This window comes from Sprattus sprattus, assembly GCF_963457725.1.
Source record: "Sprattus sprattus genome assembly, chromosome: 19".
NCBI lineage: Eukaryota > Metazoa > Chordata > Actinopteri > Clupeiformes > Clupeidae > Sprattus > Sprattus sprattus.
This window is the reverse complement of record NC_137917.1, coordinates 17,513,557-17,536,774: the sequence shown is the minus strand read 5'-3', so window position 1 is coordinate 17,536,774 and position 23,218 is coordinate 17,513,557. Positions and strand designations below refer to the sequence as shown.

The window sequence follows — 23,218 nt, the reverse complement described above, 5'->3', positions numbered from 1 at the left end:
GTGCCGTGCCGTCTTTTCGACACGCTCAATCGGCTGAAAAGCCGCCAACAGGGGTGTGACTAGTGCCGACGGTGCAGGACACACCTCAAACACAGGGCTGCAGGCTCGGCTTGGAGCGTCAGGGGCATTACCCTCTATATCTCCCTCTCTCTCCATCTGTCCATCTTTCCCCCTCATTCTCTCTCTTTCCCCCTCTCTCCTCTACTCCTCTCTGTCTCTCTCTCATCTGCCCCTCTCTCCTCCTGCCCCTCTCTCCTCCTGCCTCTCTCTCCTCCTGCCTCTCTTTCCCCCTCTCTCCTCCTGCCTCTCTCTCATCTGCCCCTCTCTCCTCCTGCCTCTCTCTCCTCCTGCCTCTCTCTCATCTGCCCCTCTCTCCTCCTGCCCCTCTCTCCTCCTGCCTCTCTCTCCTCCTGCCTCTCTTTCCCCCTCTCTCCTCCTGCCTCTCTCTCCTCCTGCCTCTCTCTCTCCTCCTGCCTCTCTCTCTCCTCCTGCCTCTCTCTCTCTTCCTGCCTCTCTCTCTCCTCTCCCCCTCTCCTCCTGCCTCTCTCTCCTCTCCCCCTCTCCTTCTGCCTCTCTCTCTCCTCTCCCCCTCTCCTCCTGCCTCTCTCTCTCCTCTCCCCCTCTCCTCCTGCCTCTCTCTCTCCTCTCCCCCTCTCCTCCTGCCTCTCTCTCCTCTCCCTCTCTCCTCCTGCCTCTCTCTCTCCTCTCCCCCTCTCCTCCTGACTCTCGCTCCTCTCCCTCTCTCCTCCTGCCTCTCTCTCCTCTCCCCCTCTCCTCCTGCCTCTCTCTCCTCCTGCCTCTCTCTCCATCCGTCCATCTCTACCCCTCATTCTCTCTCTTTCCCCCTCTCTGTCTCTCTCCCCCTCTCTCCTTTCCCCTCTCTCCTCCTGCCTCTCTCTCCATCAGTCCATCATTCCCCCTCATTCTCTCTCTTTCCCCCTCTCTGTCTCTCTCCCCCTCTCTCCTCTCCCCTCTCTCCTCTCCCCTCTCTCCCTCTGCCTTCTCTGCTCTCTTCTGGGCCACTGTGAATGTCATGACTCAGCAAGACTCTTTCTCCTAACTCTCTCTCTAAATCTGCTGTCCATCATTCTCTCCATGTTGTTTCTTTCTGTCTGCCATTCCCTCTGTCCTTCTCACTCTTTCACTCACTCCAGCTCTTATACACACACAGAAAACCTTCACAATTCATCTATACACAATACAAGGGATTTACAGATTAGGAAAGAACACAGACACACTCGTACTTTCACTAATACTCTCTGTCTCTCTCTCACACACGGAGGTAAAATCTCTAATGGCACCCTTTGTCTCCTCAGCTTCACATAGTCCACTACAACTCTGAGTTGTATGAGAATGTTTCCATGGCGATGACTCAGAGAGATGGTCTGGCAGTTCTGGGAATTCTCATGGAGGTTTGTTCACAAACCAAGCACTCACCATTGACCATTATCAAGGGTTCCTCAAACACTTGCTATTAACCCTTAAACTTAACTATTAACCTTAATCACCTTATAACCCTCAGTCCACCCCTGTAAACCAACATTCACTGTTGTTTATTATCATTGTTTATTATGCTCTACACTCAGCCAATGTTAATAAGCAGATATCATTATCAATCACTGAATACAATATCTAAATACAATTAATAAATGTATTCCAACAGTTTCTATTGTTTATTATCAATGAAAGCCCTATACACAGCCAAAGGAAACCAACACATACTATTACAAATATTAATAAATACATGTATGGAAGTTTATAAATCTATGACTAATTATAACCATCAATTATTAACACCACCAGTATTCATCTTACCACTCCTGGTTTGTGGTTAGCTGTTCTTGAGTTTTATAGAGCACTGCACTGCTGTAGAGCATTTCTTCTCCTTGTTACCATGGTGATTGACACTGCCTTCCCTCCACAGGTGGGTGAGGAAACGAACCAGGCATATGCCAACATCATCAACTACCTGAGCCGAATAAGGCATGCAGGTGCGTTACAGGGTTATGGTAATGGTGTTATACAAGCACCCAACTGAGCCATACAGATCCCAACACCTGGTTAATTTATCATCATACAAAAGTCTCTAGAATGGATCAAGCCACTGACTGAAATGACCTGGCCTTCATCTGGCATGTGCCTGTTTCAAACCACATTCACTGTAGAGTCAATTGCTGTGATGGCCACATTTTTTTTTACCATTTTGTCTACTTTAGAGTCTTTCACCAGCCACTAATCACTAGTGCTTCCCCGCTGGCTGTCTCTCTAGGGCAGAAAGTCACCATTCCTGCGTTTGACATCCAGACCCTGCTGCCAAAGGACCTGCGGAGCTACTACCGCTACAACGGCTCTCTGACCACCCCACCCTGCTACCAGAGCGTCCTCTGGACCGTCTTCCAGGAGACCATCAAACTCTCCCTGATACAGGTGAAAGGGCAGGAGCAGAGGACAGGTGAAAGGGCAGGAGCAGAGGACAGGTGAAAGGGCAGGAGCAGAGGACAGGTGGAAGGGCAGGAGCAGAGGACAGGTGGGGGAGGAGGAGAAAAGAGGAGTGGAAAGAAGACGAAGGCAGGGGAAAGAGGAGAGGAGAGGAGGGGACAGGAGACTAGGGGAGAAGAGAGGAGAGGGGGTGAGGTGAGAGAAAGGGAGAGGAGAGGAGGGGAAAGAGGAGAGGAGAAAAGAGGAGGTGAGGTGAGAGGAAGAAGATGGTAGACAAGGAGGATAGAGCTTTAGGACACATTGAATAACACGTGCTGCAACAACCTATAGAGGAGGAAGATGTTCTGCTCAACAAATGATCTCTTTAAATTCTCTGCTTTTTGCTCTCCATATCCCATCCATGCTATTCTTTTTTCTCCTCTATTCTCCTATCCCTTGTCTGTTCTCTCTCCTGCCCTCTCCTTTGTTTTCTTGCCTCTCCCTTCTCCTCTTTTCCCTCTCCCTCTCCCTTCCCTTCTCCTCTCTTCCCTCTTCGTTCTCCTCTCTTCCCTCTCCCTTCTCCTCTCTTCCCTCTCCTCAGCTGGTCAAGCTTGAGGCTCTCCTGTACTCCAGTGAAGAGGGGGACTCCCAGCCTTCAGTGCTCCAGGATAACTACCGCGCCACCCAGCCTCTCAACAAGAGGGTCGTCCTCGCCTCCTTCCAACACAGTCAGTAGAGATGCACCACAGTACACATCCATGGAGAGAGACACAGAGAGAGGGAGAGAAACCAGCAGAGACAGAGAAGGAAAGAGAAAGACAGATATAGAGAGAGAGAGAAGAAGAAGAAGAAGAAGAAGAAGAAAGATAGAGACAGAGAGATAGAGAGAGAGAAAGAGAGAGAGAAGAATAAGAATGAGAAAGATAGAGACAGAGAAGGAAAGAGTTTATTAGACACTATATTTTACAGTGTCATTCATTTTCTGTCAGTCTGTGTATATCAACAAGGAAATACGATTGACAGTGTTTGACATAATGGCACCACTGTTTCTGTTATTTTCCGGTTGTGCCATGTTCCTAACTTTTCCAATGTGGTGGGATGAAAACAACCCTGGCTCTCCCTGAAAGTTTAACGACGAGCTCACCTGTGCTAATGATGCACATCACTAATTAGGCTACACCAGGATTTGAACGTAGCAGGAACTACTTTTCAGACCATTACACTGAAAAGTTTACAGCTAGGTGTATATACAGTAGGCTACTACCACGGCCACACAATGGTCAACATTGTTAACACCGGACTAATTGCATGATGGCGATTAGCTGACATTCGTGTGGAGCACCCATGCGACTATGGCATTGTTGTTACCAAAGCAGACTATCAGTCACTGTTTTTCTGCGTGAACACAGTGCTCAAGCTTGGGTTTGCGTTTGAAAAGTTCTCATGGTAAAGCTGCACATGCCATGTGGCATGTTGGCAGGCTTGGTGCCAGTCAGCCTGCGTTCATGCCCGACCCTCACGATGGGCTCCTGGCATATCTGCTGATGCCCACCAACCAATGAGAGAGCTCCCTTTTCTGACTGCACTGGCCCATGCTACCCATGCATCCATATGGCCTATCCACCATATTCCTGAATTATTCCCGATATTCCTAATGAATCAGTGGAGATTACTATCAATTCAGTGTTTCTGCTCCCTGTTTTCTGTTTCCGGTGCGGAGTGGCAGGAAATTAGCTGTGATTTGTGGAGGCTTTTTAACTTCACAAACTCCCTCGAATGCAATGATAAGAAGCATGTTTTTTTATCAAATGGCCTCAGTCAGCCGGTATTGACTTTTTTTTAACTGTAAAGGAAGTCACTTAGTGGTCCTCCTGCCTGTGTTCGATGCTAACTACTGCTTCACAATGGTCGACATTGGGACTTTCGGGAGGCAGAGTGGTGGAGGGGTGTTTCAGGACGTCATCTTTGGACAGAGGCTGTGCCAAGGTCAACTGTGTGCGCCCCCCTCTAAAAGACCCGCCACGGACCATTGTTCCACCTCCCCACTTTTTTGGGCAGACGAATTATTTCCTTTGCACACACACCTGTGTGCCCGTACCCAGGTATGCAGTCAGCACTGCAGCAGCAGTTGTTCTGACGGCTTTCCCCAGTGGCACATATTTACATATAATCTACGCCGCTGCCTATTGTTAGTGAACAGGCCTACATAGCAGTAATCTCTGTAAGTGAATTGTAAGGCGTATCTCTGGATGACAGACAACATTTTGTACATTTCTTGTCACTCAAGAGCAAGGCAAATCGTTGAAAATACCTTTGACATTGTGGCTGCTTGATGGTGGAGTTTGGGGAGGCCCCTCGCGTTCCACTCTGATGAAGCAGTGGACGTGGTTAAAGCATGTGAGGCTCTTTCTAACACACACCGATGATGCGATGGGATGGTTCAGTCTTTCCACTGTCAGGCTCGGAGAATATATCACGGTCATGCATAGATACAGTAGATATGGTACCATCCCATAGAGTTTTTTTTGCGAGTGTTGTTTTTACACTTAAATCGTAGGTACATACCTCCATGTTATACTGACACTGCAGGACATGGGTCACAGCAGAAGACAAAACCTGAACGACATTGGCCTCATGTCAAAGGCACCAGCTTCAAGAGCAGTGATTGGAATCAGAAATGACCTGGCACATATCCTTACTTCCTAACACAGCACGGCCTGGCTATGGTCAGAAGGAGAGGGTTCACACTCTTTCTTTTAACTACCTTAAATATAACTAGTCTCTATTATCTAACACAGAAACTAATATGTACATTAATCTGTTTTTCTTGTTAAGTTAACAAAATGTACTTTATAGTAGTAGTTGTAGTAGAAGTAGTAGTAGTAGTAGTATGATGAAGTGTTGGGTTAAATAGTATAGTATAGTATAAGCACCACAAGACATAAATAGTGGATGAATATAATAATTTATTTCATGAAAAAATAGAGTTGCCAATGAAGTCTTCAAAGTTATTACTGCACATGGTTTGCTCCACTTATAGGTCAGCTCAGCAGTCACGGATCTCTTTGATAGGTGTGCTGCATCACACACACACACCGCTTTCAAGGGCCTTTCGCCAGTCTTCAAAAACTCCAGTGTGTTGTGTCTACCAAGTTCCATTCGATTTCCTCTTGGTTCGTCCTAGAGTGGCAAGTGCACTGTGGGTCTAAGACTTTGAGAAAACAGCTATACTGTAGCCGTTTCAGAGTCTTACATTAGAACATGGAAGCTGCAGCAAAAGATCCTCAAGGAATCCAAAAGATCAGGTGCAAGGCTAGTTTTGCTGTGCATTTTTAATATCAATATTCAGGCTAGACTACTACTTCTTCATGTAGCATGTGTTGTTGTGTTGTTGTGTAATATCAGTATTCAGGCTGAATTACTACTACCTCATGTAACCTGTGTTGTTGTGTTGTTATGTAATATCAGTATTCAGGCTAGACTACTACTACCTCCCAACAATGACTTAATTTCTACTGATCCCTGGGATACTCTTAGGAACACTCATATTAATGTAGATAGATTCTTTCCAACTCAGCGAGGCTCTCCTGATATACGTCCATCTTGATATAATGTAGCTACAAAGTAAACACAGCCGCACACTGTGACCACGACAACACTCCAGAATGTACAACTATACAAGTTGTTATCCAATCAGTGTTTTCATTTTTTGAAGAATGCCTATGTGATGAACAAATTTTGTCGCCTACATAATTTCTGTCAAGCGATTCTTGTCACCTGAACTATAAATTTGACTTGAGAGAGACAGAGTGAGTGAGAGAGAGAGAATGAGACAGAAGCAGAGAGAGATGGATGGGAGAGGAAGAGAGGGGGTATGGGGAAATAATGGGAGTGTGAGAGAGAGGGCGAAGGGCTGAGTTATTTGTTTATGTGCTGGATCATTAGTTTCTGAAAATCCCTTTTCATGAACACAGCCACCATTGTTGTCATGTGAGTCAGAGAAGAAGAAAGAGCAGAGGAAAGAAAGGGACAGAGAGAGAAAAAACGCGAGAGGGAGGGAGGGAGAGAGAGAGATGGGAGGAACAAAACTGTGAGAGACGAAAAGAAAGAATCAGTGCCGAGTGCTACAGGACTGGCAATAGATGAAGTAGATGGCACCATGTACAGTATAATCACACACACACACACACACACACACACACACACACACACACACACACACACACACACACACACACACACACACACACACACACACACACACACACACACACACACACACACACGCACACACAGTAATATCAAAGGCATTAGCAACATAGAAGTATAAATTGCACTGTGTACAGTAGCAGTTTACAGTATAACAGCCTGTTCTCAACAAAAACTAGAAATAAATTGTTTGTTATCTTCTGTCACTGTTATATCTCCTCTATATCCACATGGCTTACGGTATTTTCCCATATTTTCTTTTTCAGGAGGGGTCAAAGTTTACACTGCAGGTACAATTCTAGTGTTTGTAAAAGTACCACTTGATCGCATTTCATTTGAGAATATTACTGAATGGTTTTCATTCAATTCTAATTTCTTTTGCTAATGCAGTTTGAAGCAGGTTATACTGTAATTCCCTATCTCTCTCTCTCTCTCTGTCAGGTGAAATTTCAGCGATAGTGATGGGATCGTTGTGTGGATGTGTAGGCCTCGCAGTGATAATCCGGTTCATAGTAAAGACCATACGGTAAGTTTCCTTGGTCAGGACAAAGAAGCAGCAGTATTTTGGTGTCTCCACCAGTTCTACTTTTACCAACCCTGGCGCTGACTTATGTTAACATTTTAGTTGACAGATTCTGAGATAATAATCAAACAGTGTATGTGAAGACAGGACAGCATTTCTGTCAGTTTGATTGGTCTGTAGCTGCGGCTGATCATCATGTCACCTTAAATCCTGATTTTGACCCATTTGTCATCGTTGCTTGATTTTGTCTTATGATTTTGCGTTCTGATCAAAAGATTGTGTTCTGGTCATTTGATTGTTTATTTTGGTCACATGATTTTGTCTCCTCGTCACATGACAGCTCCACGTCTAGCTGGGACGTCCTCCCCAGTGTCAGGCCAGCGCCCCAGTCCAGGTCTTTCTTTGATTCATGACCTATGACCCCTAATACATTAATTGACCCTAACACAGACATCAACAATAAAAACAATAACAATATCAACTGATCCAGCTTTATTTTGATGCCCACAAGCCATGTGGTGTCCAAGGCAAGGCTAATTAATGTTGAATACCGTTGTTACCCAAAACGAACCTAATAGGCTGTTGCACTAAATACTTTAGACCATTCTTTCGCGTCACTTCAACGCACGTCAGAAAAGAGTGGAAGTTATAAAAAAAAACGTTTCCATATAAAAACTTTATCTTCTATAGAAAAAAGAGCTCATCTCTCCTGTTCCCCAAAAAAATCACGCTGCAGTGAGTCCCAGAATGGCGGCTGAAACGTTTAAGCAAAGATGTAAGCTATATTTTTCATTTCAATACCTGGCTCCAAAGTTGCAATTGTGTGTTTCATTAGATGATTACATTGAATGTGTATCCATGGTAGGCCTAAATACATTCTCTAGAATGGGTGCCTTTATGGAATACGCTATATCAATCTCAACAAGAAAAGCCTGTCACCGAATATCAGGCAGCAAAACTATGTAACTTTTTACAACCTCAAAATCACACCCTTGTCAAAGTGCTCCTGGCAAACACTGTCTAGATCCTGCAACGGTATTGCGATCTTCTTACATTGAAATCCCGTCTGACTTATTTGGTTTAAAAGGATTCGGTGGCAATGCTATAATTTGGCTTTAACCAGATTTGAACTAATTAACTTCGGCCTGGCTCCGCCCACTTAGTGCCACACCTTTACCTCTGTCTTAAAAGCACCTCTGTTTTATGCAACAGTGCGCTTGCGCTGCGGTTTACGCCAGCCGTTTTCACTCTCAAACTTGGTTTCCAGGCCATACTTATAGTCAGTGGAGAGGTAGCTGACAGTTAGTTGACAGATGTTGAATATTTATATACGTGAATAAACATGGGTCATCAAAATAAAGCATTACCTAGCCTTTCCCACCCAGAGCTCTCTGACCACTCAAGATCACTGCCACCCTCTGCCCAACAACCCCCCCTCAACCCCCCCAATCCCCCCCCCCCCCCCCCCCTCACCATTTCCCACAAACTCCACATCACATGTTTCTCCTCAGAGTAAATCCCAAGCACACTAATCCTGTCGCTTTCCCCGAAACTCCCCCTCAGGACCCCTGTGCTGGCCCGGTCATACATGTACTGGGTCACGTATGCACGCTACTTACCGTCCGTCCCTTCCCCTCACGCCGCACTAACAGCAGTCTGATTACACTTCCCTGGTCTCTGATTAGGAACGGAAACCTTTCATTTAAACAGCAGAGCATTTGTGGCTGGCTCATGAAGGTATTTAGTTTAGTTAGCTGTTAATCATTTCCCTCTTTCTTCATTAGTCTTCTGTCCATGCTGTTTCATCGCATCACAATCATCAGTGTTCATGTATATGTCTGCCACCTGCACTAATTATACACAGGGATGTCAGAACTGAGGGTGATACTCAGAAAATGGTCTGATACACTAAGCACTTACTATGTCTATGTCTACTATGTCTACTTACTATGTCTGCTATACAGTACACTGACAGATAGAGTGAAATGGTGCAATAGCACCACCTGCTGGTATATATGCAACATTGCTTCAAAAAAGCCGGGGCGTTTTAAATGCAATGGACAGAATTGCTGAAATCGTGTTTCCTTCTGCAGAAGTAAAGACATGGGGAAGGCACTGAAGCAAGACATGGCTTTAAAGACGACCGCTGAGTCCAGCAAACCAGCTGAGCCCGCTCAGTCGGAACCTTGAACTTTGACCCTTGACATTAACCACATCCTTTATTCTCTGTGCATGATCCAGAGCTGACTCTTCCCTCCCTCTTCTGCCTCCTTTCACTTACTCCTATCTCTTCATCCTCCTGTCACCACCACTCCTCCATTTCTCTCTCGATTTCTATCATTCTTGTCAATTCCTTCTTGTCAATATATATATATTCCGCCCACCGCATCTATCCTTTTTCTCCCTCTCTTTTCTTTTTCTCTCCCTATCTCCTTGCCCCCCATATACCCCCGCCTCCCAAACCTGGCCAGTGATAAGCATGTTTGTAATTGATGGTTCAAATGTCTCTTCTGAAAATGATGTGAAGTTGGCCTGTTGGTCTTAGTTACTGTTACTGTTGTCATTCTGTATATACTGTTCTGTGTGCATCTGTAATAAACTAATGAAACAACCACCATGTCATGCTGCCTGCTGTGTGTGTTTGTATATGTGTATGTGTCTGTGTGGGTGTGTGTGCGTGTGTGTGTGTGTATGTGTCTGTGTGGGTGCCTGTGCGTGTGTGTGTGTGTGTGTGTGTGTGTGTGTGTGTGTGTGTGTGTGTGTGTGTGTGTGTGTGTGTGTGTGTGTGTGTGTGACCATATAATGTGTGATATTTATAGTTTCGAATGTCAAAAATGAAACTCTTGAAAGGGGAACGGTTGGCAACCAGGTGGCTGACATGGACACATGTTGTCACACACACACACACACACACACACACACACACACAGACACACACACACACACACACACACACACACAGAGACACACACAGAGAGACACACACAGACACAAACACATGAAAAAGAGAGGTACATTAAGTACAAGAAAGCTGACAGATCCCTTGGCATCTACAGCTGAACTAAAACATTAGATGTGGGTATTAATCAGTTGAAATGTGGGTACTAATCAGGTGAGATGAGGGTATTAATCAGATGAGATGTGGGTATTAATCAGTTGAAATGTGGGTACTAATCAGGTGAGATGAGGGTATTAATCAGGTGAGATGTGGGTATTAATCAGGTGAGATGTGGGTATTAATCAGGTGAGATGTGGGTTTTAATCAGCTGAGATGTGGGTATTAATCAGGTGAGATGTGGGTATTAATCAGTTGAAATGTGGGTACTAATCAGGTGAGATGTGGGTATTAATCAGGTGACGTGGGTATTAATCAGGTGAGATGAGGGTATTAATCAGATGAGATGTGGGTATTAATCAGGTGAGATGTGGGTATTAATCAGCTGAGATGTGGGTATTAATAAGGTGAGATGAGGTTATTAATCAGGTGAGATGTGGGTATTAATCAGGTGAGATGTGGGTATTAATCAGGTGAGATGTGGGTATTAATCAGGTAAGATGTGGGTATTAATCAGGTGAGATGTAAGTATTAATCAGGTGAGATGTGGGTATTAATCAGGTGAGATGTGGGTATTAATCAGGTAAGATGTGGGTATTAATCAGGTGAGATGTGGGTATTAATCAGGTGAGATGTGGGTATTAATCAGGTGAGATGTAAGTATTAATCAGGTGAGATGTGGGTATTAATCAGGTGAGATGTGGGTATTAATCAGGTGAGATGTAAGTATTAATCAGGTGAGATGTGGGTATTAATCAGGTGAGATGTGGGTATTAATCAGGTAAAATGAGGTTATTAATCAGGTGAGATGTGGGTATTGAATAGGTGACATGTGGGTATTAATCAGGTGGTATGTGTGTATTAATCTGGTAAGATGTGGGTTTTAATCAGGTGAGATGTGTGTATTAATCTGGTAAAATGTGGGTATTAATCAAGTGAGATGTGTGTATTAATCTGGTAAAATGTGGGTATTAATCAGGTGAGATGTGTGTATTAATCTGGTAAAATGTGGGTATTAATCAGGTAAGATGTTAGTTGTAGGGATCCAGAGAGGAGGTGGTTGTGGTGACAGACAGAGAGGAAACTAAGGAAGTGAGAGTAAACAGAGAGGAAAGTGAAGAAAGTGAGAGTCTGTGTTGAGAAAGCAGAGTAGCGACACAGAGGCGAATGCTAGAGCCCTGATCCCCACTCACTGCATCATGGTAATGTATGATCTCTCTACCAGCAACTAGAGACTGCAACAGAACTGACAATACAGCCCATGCTTGTTCATCTGGTTAGATGTTTTGTATGTATGTGTATGTGTGTTTCTGTGTGTGTGTGTGTGTGTGTGTGTGTGTGTGTGTGTGTGTGTGTGTGTGTGTGTGTGTGTGTGTGTGTGTGTGTGTGTGTGTGTGTGTGTGTGTGTGTGTGTGTGTGTGTGTATGTATAAATGTGTGTATGTATGAATGTGGGAGAAACACTGTTACGGTTTCGTAGGTTTACAGCAAGATGTGTGCTTTCCATTCTTTTTCTTTTTTTGAGGCAATCAACTTAATGATCGATAGAATGTGAATCTGAAGTTTACTTGAAGTATTTGACTTCTGTGGTAAATGATTCCATTCAATTAATCAATTGATCTCTCTCACAGCCTTGTGACTGTGTCCCTGTGTGACTAACCCCTGATCTCTCTCACAGCCTTGTGTCTCCGGCTGTATCCAAGCAGTGGTCGCTCTCTGCATCCTCCTGAGCCTTCTCCACCTGTCTGTGCCAACTGAGCAGTATGACGATCAGAACCAGCCCAACCCCCACCCCTGCATGACATCATCACATCCCTCCTCGTACAACGCCTTCCTGAAGCGCCACTTGCCCCAAGACCAGCCCGACTCTCTCGACCAGAACCAGTGGCAGACATTCATCAAGAAGCACAAACTCTGTCGACGGCCCACGCAGTCCTTCCTCAGCCACGAGGACAAACAGCAGGTGCTGGGTGTGTGTTCTCCAGATGGAGGCAGGACGCTGGAGGACAACCTGTGTATCAGCGGAAGGAATTTCACCTTTGTCACGGTGCACCTTCGCAAAAAGAGCTGTGATATCAAGAACCTCAAGCGTGAGACTAAGCATCTCATCCTGGCCTGCGATGACATTGATGACAGATGCCGACCCGTCCACTTTGAGAGAAATCCAGAAGACTTGAAGCCTGACAAGAACCGCCAGCCTCCATGTGAGCGGCCGCGGTCCATGTTGAGTTCAGAAGCAGGGCTGCCCATGGCTGGCTGGGCCACTGTGTTGTTTCCCTTAAGCTTACCATGGCTTCTGTGGCATTAGCTACACAAAGAAGTCATCCAGGCCGAGTCAGAAATAGGGAACACTTTAAGAAATGTTTTTAGCAACACACACATACCCCCCCCCCCACACACACACACACACACACACACACACACACACACTACATCTTCTTGCCCATACACATACGCACAAATTCTCTCTCACACACACACACATTATGCACAAACACAAATTCTCACACACGCACACACATACACACAAACACAAACTATGCTGGATGCTGGATTATTCGATAAACAATAGAAAAAAATGCATTAAAACAAGTTCATCTGTGATTGTTGACATAGTAGCTGATATGTGTCTGGAGGTAGAAGCAGTACCACAAATAAATAAATAAATGTTATGTTGTTGTCTCACATCCTTACCTTTATTAGCTTGTTACTGTTTAAAAATATATTAAAGCCTGTTGAAGAGTTTAAGTGAACATAATGTCTTGTTTGGTTAAGTCAAAAAAGAACCATTGCAAGAGACACACCAGATTTAAGTCCCACCTCGTGGACAGTCAGTTGTGTGGGTTGAAGTTACGTAAAATTCAAAGGGAAAATGTGGTTAAGGTTCACACACAGCCTACACCTCAACCCTGATTTGGCCCTGATGTGGCCCTGATGCGGTACGGACCCTGTGTTTCTAGCCCAAGCTGGCTCTTCAGTGAGAACACTAGTGGGGTGTGAAATAGGGATTTTATCTGTATTGGTTTGATTTTAAACTTATTTTTATCTCAGGGTTTCCCTAAGCTGTTAATTAGCTGTTTTTGCCAGGTAAAATGTATACATACGTACTGTATATATATATTCAGGTGTCCAGCAAGCTTGGTTGTAGGGAACCACTGTGGAAGTGGTTGTGGTCATGTGACAGACAGAGAGGAAACTAAGGAAGAGAAAGTAAACTGAATGGAAAGTGAGAGTAAACTGGGAGTCTGTGTTGAGAAAGCAGAGTAGCGGCACAGAGGCGAATGCTAGAGCCCTGATCCCCACTCACTGCATCATGGTAATGTATGATCTCTCTACCAACGACTAGAGCATGCCACAGAAATGACAATACAGCCCATGCTTGTTCATCTGGTTAGTTGTTTTGTGTGTATGTGTATGTGTGTGTGTGTGTGTGTGTGTGTGTGTGTGTGTACAGTATGTATGAATGTGGGAGACAAACACTATCATGGTTTCATAGGTTTACAGCAAGATGTGTGCTTTTGAGGCAATCAACTTAATTATCGATACGTTTACTTGAAGTATATGACTTCTGTGGTAAATGATTCCATTCAATTAATCAAAACACTGGATTAGTTTCAAAGGTCAAAGCAAGGCACAGAGGGTTGTGGATTGGTTGTGGTTGTGAACGGCAAATCTGGACTCTAGACGTGGGCTCTCTCTGTGTCTCTGTCCCTGTGTGACTAACCCCTACTCTCTCTCACAGCCTTGTGTCTCTGTTCCTGTGTGACTAACCCCTGATCTCCCTCACAGCCTTGTGTCTCTCTCCCTGTGTGACTAACCCCTGATCTCCCTCACAGCCTTGTGTCTCCGGCCGTAGCCAAGCAGCTTTGGCTCTCTGCATCCTCCTGAGCCTTCTCCACCTGTCTGTGCCGACCGAGCAGAATGCCGATCAGAACCAGCCCAACCCCCACCCCTGCATGAAGTCACCATGGCCCTCTGCGTACGATACCTTCCTGAAGCGCCACTTGCCCCAAGACCAGCCCAACTCTCTCGACCAGAACCAGTGGCAGACGTTCATCAAGAAGCACAAACTCTGTCAACGGCCCACGCAGTCCTTCCTCCGTCACGAGGACAAACAGCAGGTGCTGGGAGTGTGCTCGCCAGATGGAGGCAGGACGCTGGAGGACAACCTGTGTATCAGCGGAAGGAATTTCACCTTTGTCACGGTGCGCCTTCAAGAAAACAGCTGTGATATCAAGTACCTCAAGCGTGAGACTAAGCATCTCATCCTGGCCTGCAATGACATTGATGACACATGCCGACCCGTCCACTTTGAGGGAAATCCAGAAGACTTGAAGCCTGACAAGAACCGCCAGCCTCCATGTGAGCGGCCGCGGTCCATGTTGAGTTCAGAAGCGTGGCTGCCCATGGCTGGCTGGGCCAGTGTGTTGTTCCCCTTAAGCTTACCATGGCTTCTGTGGCACTAACTACACAAAGAAGTCATCTAGGCCGAGCCGGAACAAGACAACCCTTTTGTTTTGCAATGTTTTAGCAACACACAAACAAACCCACACAAACACACACACACACAGCAACAAGCACATGCTTATTTGTACAGTACACATGCAAAAAAACACATACACAAAGCTACATCTACATGCTCGTTAGCACACACACGCACAAATTCTGTCTCTCACACACACACATACGCACAAACACAAATTCTCACACACCCACACACATACACACAAACACACAAACTCTGCTGGAGGCTGGATTATTTGTATAAACAATCATAGTTAGAAAAACAGATGTAGCCAACTCCCTTTCTTTCCATTAAAACAAGTTCATCTGTGATTGTTGACATAGTAGCTGATATGTGTCTGGAGGTAGAAGCAGAGCCACAAATAAATAAATCAATGTTATAATGTTGTCCTTACCTTTATTAGCCTTTTACTGTTTACAAATATATTAAAGCCTGTCAAAGTGTTTAAGTGGATGTTACATTATGTCTTGTTTGGTTAAGTCTAAAAGGAACCATTTAAGAGCAGACCAGATTTAAGTCCCACCTCATGGACAGTCAGCTGTGTGGTTTATGGTATGGTCTGATTGTTGTAAAAAGTTGAGTTGAAGTTACTGTATGTAGAATTCAAAGGGTACATGTGAAAAATGTGATTAAGGTTCACACACAGCCTACACCTCCACCCTGATGTGGTCCTGATGCTGTACAGAGCCTCTGTCTCTAGCCCGAGAGCTGGCTCTTCAGTGAGAACACTAGGGGTGTGTGAAGTTGGGATTTTATCTGTATTTGTTTGATTTTAAACTTATCGGTATCTCAGGGTTTCCGTAAGCTGGTAATTAGCTAAAATGTATACATACGTATATATATTAAGAAATATATACATTTAAAACTGACAAACAAAATGTCCAGTGATAATGCTCATACAAAACATAAAATGTATCCTTCAACCCTAGCAAATAAATCGATAACATAACTACCCAGATACCAAGCAGATATCGGTCCACCGGTTGATTTTGGTCAGCACCCAACTGGTGTTGCGTCTCCTTCTGGTGTACTCTCAGACCACCACCATCATCTTTAGTTTAACTTGGTGTGGATATTCAGAAAATAACATAACATGTTTGCAGTTCCTGGAAATTCGAAATCATATTCTTGGCATAGTCTATTTAAAATATCAGCTGATAAACAGAAGAAGGTTATGGCACTAGAAAGCTCTCAAGGTGAAAAATAATGTGGTGAATTGAAGACTTACGTTACATTATCGTAACATACATAAAAATTGTATGGGTTTGTGAAAATTAATGAAGAAGTATAAATTAATGAAGAAACGGAATTAAAGCGAGTGGCAAAACAGTAGTTTATCTTTAACTTACCAGTAGACCACCAAAAACCGATGAGCAAAAGGAGGTCAGATGCTAATGGATTAAGTCTCAGTGAGTCAAAAAGACAGCTTACTCATCCAGGGGTATGGGTTACAGAGTCAGATCACTAAGATCACTGAGTTCATGTCTGTCACAACAGGAGAATCAACCGCCTCTGTGAGCGGCCCATCCAGTCCTTCCGCCACCACAACCTGTTTGTGCAGGTGCTAAATGTGAGGTCGCGAACCAGATGCAGAACACTGCTTGGCAATCTGTATATCAGTAAATTGGAGTTCTCCCACGTCACGGTGTACCTTCACAACAACAGCTGTGATATCGGGAACGTCACATGAGAGAGGAAGAACCTCCTCCTGGCCTGTGACTAGATCAAAGGTGTGTGCCGACCCATCCACTTGGGAAACCAAAAGAACAAGACGCCACACATACATAAGACACTCCCACACTACCTGACCAGTGCATCATAACAGGCCCACTTTGTGGTCCACAACCTAAGTTGGTACACACTAAAAAAGTTAAACTTTATTACAGGTGGTGTGTAACAAAGTGAGGCTTCTATAGTGTGTACTAACTCAGGTAGTGTGTAATAAAGTTGGACTTTTATAGTATGTAAAGTCCAACTTTATTACACACTACCTGAGTTAGTACACACTATAGAAGCCTCACTTCGTTACACACTACCTGAGTTAGTGCACACTATACCAGTCCTACTTCATTACACACTACCTGAGTTAGTGCACACTATAGCAGTCCCATTCCATTACACACTGAGTTAGTGGACACTACAGCAGTCCCACTCCATTACACACTACCTGAGTTAGTGCACACTATAGCAGTCCTACTTCATTACACACTACCTGAGTTAGTGCACACTATAGCAGTCCCATTCCATTACACACTGAGTTAGTGCACACTACAGCAGTCCCGCTCCATTACACACTACCTGAGTTAGTGCACACTATAGCAGTCCCACTTCATAACACACTACCTGAGTAAGTGCACACTATAGCAGTCCTATGTTGTCAATAATCCATTACTGTTTATATTGGTGCAATTTCTATAACCAACCTCCAGCCAGTATTCCATCGTTCACAGTAGACCCAAAGACTCAGTCACTTTAGTTTCTGCTCAGCAGTCACATACGTAAATGGAAAATAATGTTTAGTGCTTTGTGGTTGAAGGTGTGAGATTTGCATGCTTGGTGGTCCTTCAGTCTTTGAGTTCAGTGACACACTGGAACAATGGTTTAACCACAGAGGACTGTGGGATGTCTCAAGTTGTTCTCAGGAAATATAATACACCTCAGTCATACCCACAAATACACACACAGCAATGCAACCTGCAATGCTCACAGATGCACACCCAGATGCACACACAGATGCACACATTCATGCTCACTTTAACAAACACAGTTTCACTGTGGCAATCACACACACATCACACACTCTCAAACACGCACTTACCAGTGTGACCTCTAGCCACACAGATGGAACAAAATAGGCATCACTCAGCATCTGCTTCATTAGCCCTGCCCACCCTGTAGTCTTCATTAGATACATCCATTACAGATCCCCTCCATTCAGATCCAAAGACTAACACACACTCTGAACACATACACCCTGCATCCAGACCTACAAGTCCTCAATCTGCATCATGGTAAATTACATTTGTGGTTCTCATTATCATTGTCATTGTTAACCCATATTACTATCTGTTGGCTAGTTTATTTGTTTCTTTTTTAATTTATGTGATAGTTGTGTAAAGACAAAGTCACTAAGCCAGACATAAAATCATACAGACTAACATTTACCATATTCTCCTCTTGTGTTCAAGGAGCTTAATGCAGGTAGAGTTTTGAGAAGGTGCTGGAATGTCTGGCCTGTTCTGTAACATTGTATTAACATCGGCTGGAATGTCACTTTAAATGATTTGAATTATTTATATTTGATATTTAAAACTTAACTTAAAAAAATAAGGATGCGGAAATATATTCCAAAATTATTCTAAGCAATAAATCAATTAGATGCTTTGAAAGCACACCAACTGCATTGCAATGGATATTAGAAAATGCTTCTTAATCCAGACAGACCTCCACACACTCGTAGTATAAGCCATGCCTGGCTTTCTATTCGAATACAGATCCAGTGACAAATACTTTTGTTTGAGAGATACAGATACAGATACAGATATAGATAATGACGTCGCTGTACATATATTCTACCTACATGGTGTATGCCACTGACAGTTTACCTCTTTATTTTTCTGTTGGTGTGTGAGTGTGTTTGTGTGTGTGTGATTGTGTGTGTGTGTGTGTGTGTGTGTGTGTGTGTGTGTGTGTGTGTGTGTGTGTGTTTGTGTGTGAGAGTGAGGGCTAGAGATGAGAGAGAATCGCTGTGCATATGAATTTGGACACATTGTCGGGTGTGTGAAACATGCCAAACGTAGCTTCTGTGTAGTGGAAAGCACAGGAACTGTGCAGATGTTTTTATTCAATAAATCACTTCATTCTGACAATTCTGGGACATGTCTTATAAAGATGGTTGACTCTGCCCTAATCTTCACAGCTTGGTGTGTCCAGAGTGGCCATGGCCACAGCTTTGCTCGTCTTCTCCCTAGTGGGCGCCTTTGAGACCATAGAGAAGAATGAGGTTCCCCAGTACAAACTGTACCCCTGCATGCGGGAATTGCAACCCTTCAAGTATGACACCTTCCTGAAGCGCCACTTACCCGATGACCAGCCCGACTCTTGCGACAACTTTAACAAGCTGAAGTGGGAGAAGTTCCTCAAGAAGAATCAGCTCTGTCTCCGGTCCACTCAGTCCTTCCTCCCCTCTGAGGACAAACAGCAGGTGCAGGATGTGTGCTCGAAAAATGGAGGAAAAATCCTGCGTGGCAACCTGTGTATCAGCACCCAGCAGTTCTTCTTCTGTACGATTCGGATCAACATAGAAAACTGCAAAGTCAAGGCAATCACATCTGAATGGAAACACATCATCCTCGCCTGTGACAAGATCAATAGTAAGTGCCTGCCTGTCCACTTTGAGGAAAACCCACTGAACGAGAGTCCAGATGGGAACCAGCCAGCATGCCAAAGACCAGGAAACATGCATTAATAATTAAAATCAATATTTGTCTGTGCACTGCAGTCCCTAACCAGTACTGTATTAAGAAGCAATCAAGCTTAACTCTTTATCTGTTCATTTAACTTTTTCTCATTAATTTAGTCTCATAGCAGTTGTTTTACTGGTGGTTTAAAACACAAGCACTTATCATTAATTGTATTAGCCTTACAGTTATTATACTAGATTATCTTTGTGTTAAGGCTGGTAACATTGTGTAACGTTTTGGAAGGGTATAAATGTTAGAAATAAATTCATCTTCAAAACATTCTCTCTTCCAATGAATATGTTGTGATCTATTTGACCCTTGTTTCAAGTTACATTAAAGCCTGTCATTCAAGATTAGGTATGTCAAGCATTCCAGAGTGTGTGAGTGTCTTTTTCGGTTTCACCTGGCAAACACAGGCCATAACTGGTAGCATAGCAGTGGAGTGGTTTGTCTCAAAAAGCATAATGTAATTGACCAACACTTTTTTGTGTTTCAAGACACAAGTATCTCTCTCTCTCTCTCTCTCTCTCTCTGCTGTTACTAATTTATAACGTATCTCTCTGACTGATCTTTAATCACACAAAATATTCACACACAAATGTGTAGTGAATAAACGTTGAAAATTTCTCCCAGTTTATATGCGGGCAAAATCTGCCTTAAATGCCACCTCTGAGTGTTACACACACACACACACACACACATGTAAACACACACACACACCAGGTCAGGGTCAGATCAATTCAAGGAGACAGCTGAATGAGTCAGTACATCATATGAGTCCTACTTCATTACACACTACCTGAGTTAGTGCACACTACAGCAACCCTACTTCATTACACACTACCTGAGTTAGTGCACACTATAGCAACCCTGCTTCATTACACACTACCTGAGTTAGTGCACACTACAGCAACCCTACTTCATTACACACTACCTGAGTTAGTGCACACTATAGCAACCCTGCTTCATTACACACTACCTGAGTTAGTGCACACTATAGCAGCCACACTCCATTACACACTACCTGAGTTAGTGCACACTATAGCAGCCCAACTCCATTACACACTACCTGAGTTAGTGCACATTATAGCAGGCCTACTTCATTACACACTACCTGAGTTAGTGCACACTATAGCAGCCCCACTCCATTGCACACTACCTGAGTTAGTGCACACTACAGCAGTCCCGCTCCATTACACACTACCTGAGTTATTGCACACTATAGCAGCCCCACTCCATTACACACTACTTGAGTTAGTGCACACTATATCAGGCCTATGTTGTCAATAATCCATTACTGTCTATATTGGTGCAATTTCTATAACCAACTTCCATTCAGCATTCCATCGTTCACAGTAGACCCTATGACTCAGTGACTCTAGTTTCTGCTCAGCAGTCACATACGTAAATTAAAAATAATGTTTAGTGCTTTTTGGATTTGCATGCTTGGAGGTCCTTCAGTCTTCGAGTCCAGTGACAGAGCGGAACAAAGGTTTTAACCACAGAGGACTCTAGGGTGTTCTCAAGAAGTAAAATTCACGTCAGCCATACCCACAAATACATACACAACCTGCAATGCTCACAGATGCACACCCAGATGCACACTTGCATGCATTATTGTAACAAACACAAAAAATGCAAACAGAGTTGCCCTGCGGGATTCTCATACAAAAATATGCACTCATTCACACATCACGCAGCCTCAAACACATACTTGCCAGTGTGACCTCTAGCCACACAGATCAAACAAAATAGGCAGCACTCAGCATCTTCAATAGCCCTGCCCACTGTAAGAAATGACTATATCCTGTGAGTGAACATGAGATTCATGATCAAGCAGCTGCTGTGACCACCAAAAGTTGGCCAGCATAATATCCAAAATGGTAATTTTATCATGGTTTTAAAGGAAAGGTCCCGAAGATGGATTTGCTCAGACAGCTGGGGTCCGGAAACAAATTTAGTTGTGAGTGACTGCAATTAATCATAGTATGGGAATGGGGTAGGCCATTGAGAACCATCTCAGTTTAGTTTATCTGATTATCATACAGAACAGCAAAAGGTTGCCAGGCCTGTTTGCATTTGAAGCCTAGCTCATTTACATTAAAAGCCTAGGAGTTGTCTTAAACAGTTTATATGGCTGGCTAGAGTTTGAGATGCTTGTTGTTCAGATCTGCATTGCTGAATCCGGAGTATGTTCCATGTGCTTTGTTACTGCACTTTACTGGGGTAAAGACTTGCTGCATCAACCACAAAAGAAACTTTGTTTCCTTTCAAAGACAGATTGCTGCATCAACCTCAAAATAAACGTTGTTTTTCTTACAAAGACATATTGCTGCATCAACCACATAATAAACGGCCTCTTTCTTACACCACCCTGCAGTCCTCAGATACATCCATTACAGATCCCCTCCATTCAGATCCAAAGACTAACACACACTCTGAACACATACACCCTGCATCAGCTGCGCTACAAGTCCTCGATCTGCATCATGGTAAATTACATTTGTGGTTCTCATTATCATTGTTACTGTTAACCCATATTACTATCTGTTGGCTAGTTCATTTGTTTATTTTTTAATTTATGTGATAGTTATGCAAAGACAAAGTCACTAAATCAGGCAGAAAATCTCACAGACTAACATTGACCATATTCTACTCTTGTGCTAAAGGAGCTCCGTGCAGGTAGAGTTTTGAGAAGGTTCTGGACTGTCTGGCCTGTTTTTTTTTAACATCAGCTGGAATGTCACTTTAAAAGTCACTCTTGACTCTCTTTCACTCTTTTTCTTAACATTTTAAGCTGTTCTTTAGGTTATGTAATATTCGTTTTTAATGGAGTAAATATGAAAGATTAGACCTCCAGTCAAGTATGTTAATAGCAACTTCCTCGTTGTCCTCTTTGTAATGTTGTATACACTGGCTAATCTTTACGGAAGTAGGCTATATGAAACTAGACATGTGTAACTTAGTCTGATGAAAAGCGTTCAAAACGTATTTAGATTGGACTTGGATGTTTTAACATTACAATGCTGAAAACATTCTTGGTCTTTCTATTGGCACACATACAGAAGAAGGTTTTAGGAAACCACCTGCAGATACAGAAACTAACCTCCTTGCCCTCGTTCATCATGTCATGTCTATGTCTTTACATTTCTAGGAGTGCTGCCAGTCTACCTACATGTGTATGCCACTAACAGTTTACACCTTTATATTTCTGTGTGAGTGTGAGCGTGAGCGTGAGTGTGAGTGTGAGCAGTGGCGTAACTATAGGGAGTGCAGGGTGTGCAGCTGCACTAGGGCCTGTGGCGAAAGGAGGCCCGCTTTTGTCTGACCACTATGACAGGGATATTGCGCCCACGTTTCCAGCGCAACTCCTATAGTTCACGCCCTGCTTTTAAAGCAGCGATTTCTCAGCAGTCATGAGTGCAACAGATAGCAAAAACTCAGATTGTTGATAACCACTCGGTTACATCAGCATTTGGCAAGGTGTGCACGGCTCTGCTATTGTTTCTTACCGTACCTGTGACCGTAGCCACAGCATAGCGATCATTTTCATAACAAAAGATGATTAAGACCTACTTAAGAGCAGTATTGGGCAGTAGATACTGAGTACCCTGTCAATCGAAAGCATCCGGGCCAGGGAGTTGAACATTTCTGAAATAGTTTTTTATACGCCTAATGGTACTTGAAATGTTTTTTTTTTTTTCGCTTCAATTTCGTGAAAAGAATAAGTTACTTTGCGCATAGGTCTACGTTATATTGTTGGAGGAAGTTTGTTTTGTAATTGATTGCAGCAGACGAGGCGCTGTCCAGCGGCTGTTCCCATAAATCCATGTAAATGTTCGTAATGTTAATGTTTGATAACCCCCTGAAGAAGTTGTATTAATGTTTTCCCATTTGCTGTCCCATCTGCTCATTTTACACTGTTTCTCCAAAATCAGTTTGATCGATGAAAAACTCTGTTCATTGGTGTTTTCATGACAACATATTGTAGCAACCTTTAATGTGTATTGTACATAGTAAGTACAT

At 43.6% G+C, this 23,218-nt stretch overlaps 1 protein-coding gene across 1 annotated transcript in view; it reads left to right on the top strand.

Moving 5' to 3' along the window:
- Positions 1 to 9,340, top strand: part of ca14 (carbonic anhydrase XIV) — a gene marked incomplete at both ends in the record, with an annotated part of 17,300 nt that extends 7,960 nt beyond the window's left edge. Inside the window, 8 exons of the mRNA XM_080858189.1 lie at positions 1,317 to 1,412; positions 1,925 to 1,991; positions 2,270 to 2,427; positions 3,020 to 3,146; positions 6,894 to 6,917; positions 7,069 to 7,153; positions 7,491 to 7,544; positions 9,244 to 9,340. Coding sequence (XP_080714315.1) covers positions 1,317 to 1,412; positions 1,925 to 1,991; positions 2,270 to 2,427; positions 3,020 to 3,146; positions 6,894 to 6,917; positions 7,069 to 7,153; positions 7,491 to 7,544; positions 9,244 to 9,340 — 708 coding nt within the window. The remainder of the gene's footprint in view (positions 1 to 1,316; positions 1,413 to 1,924; positions 1,992 to 2,269; positions 2,428 to 3,019; positions 3,147 to 6,893; positions 6,918 to 7,068; positions 7,154 to 7,490; positions 7,545 to 9,243) is intronic.
- Between the last annotated feature and the right edge of the window lie 13,878 nt (positions 9,341 to 23,218).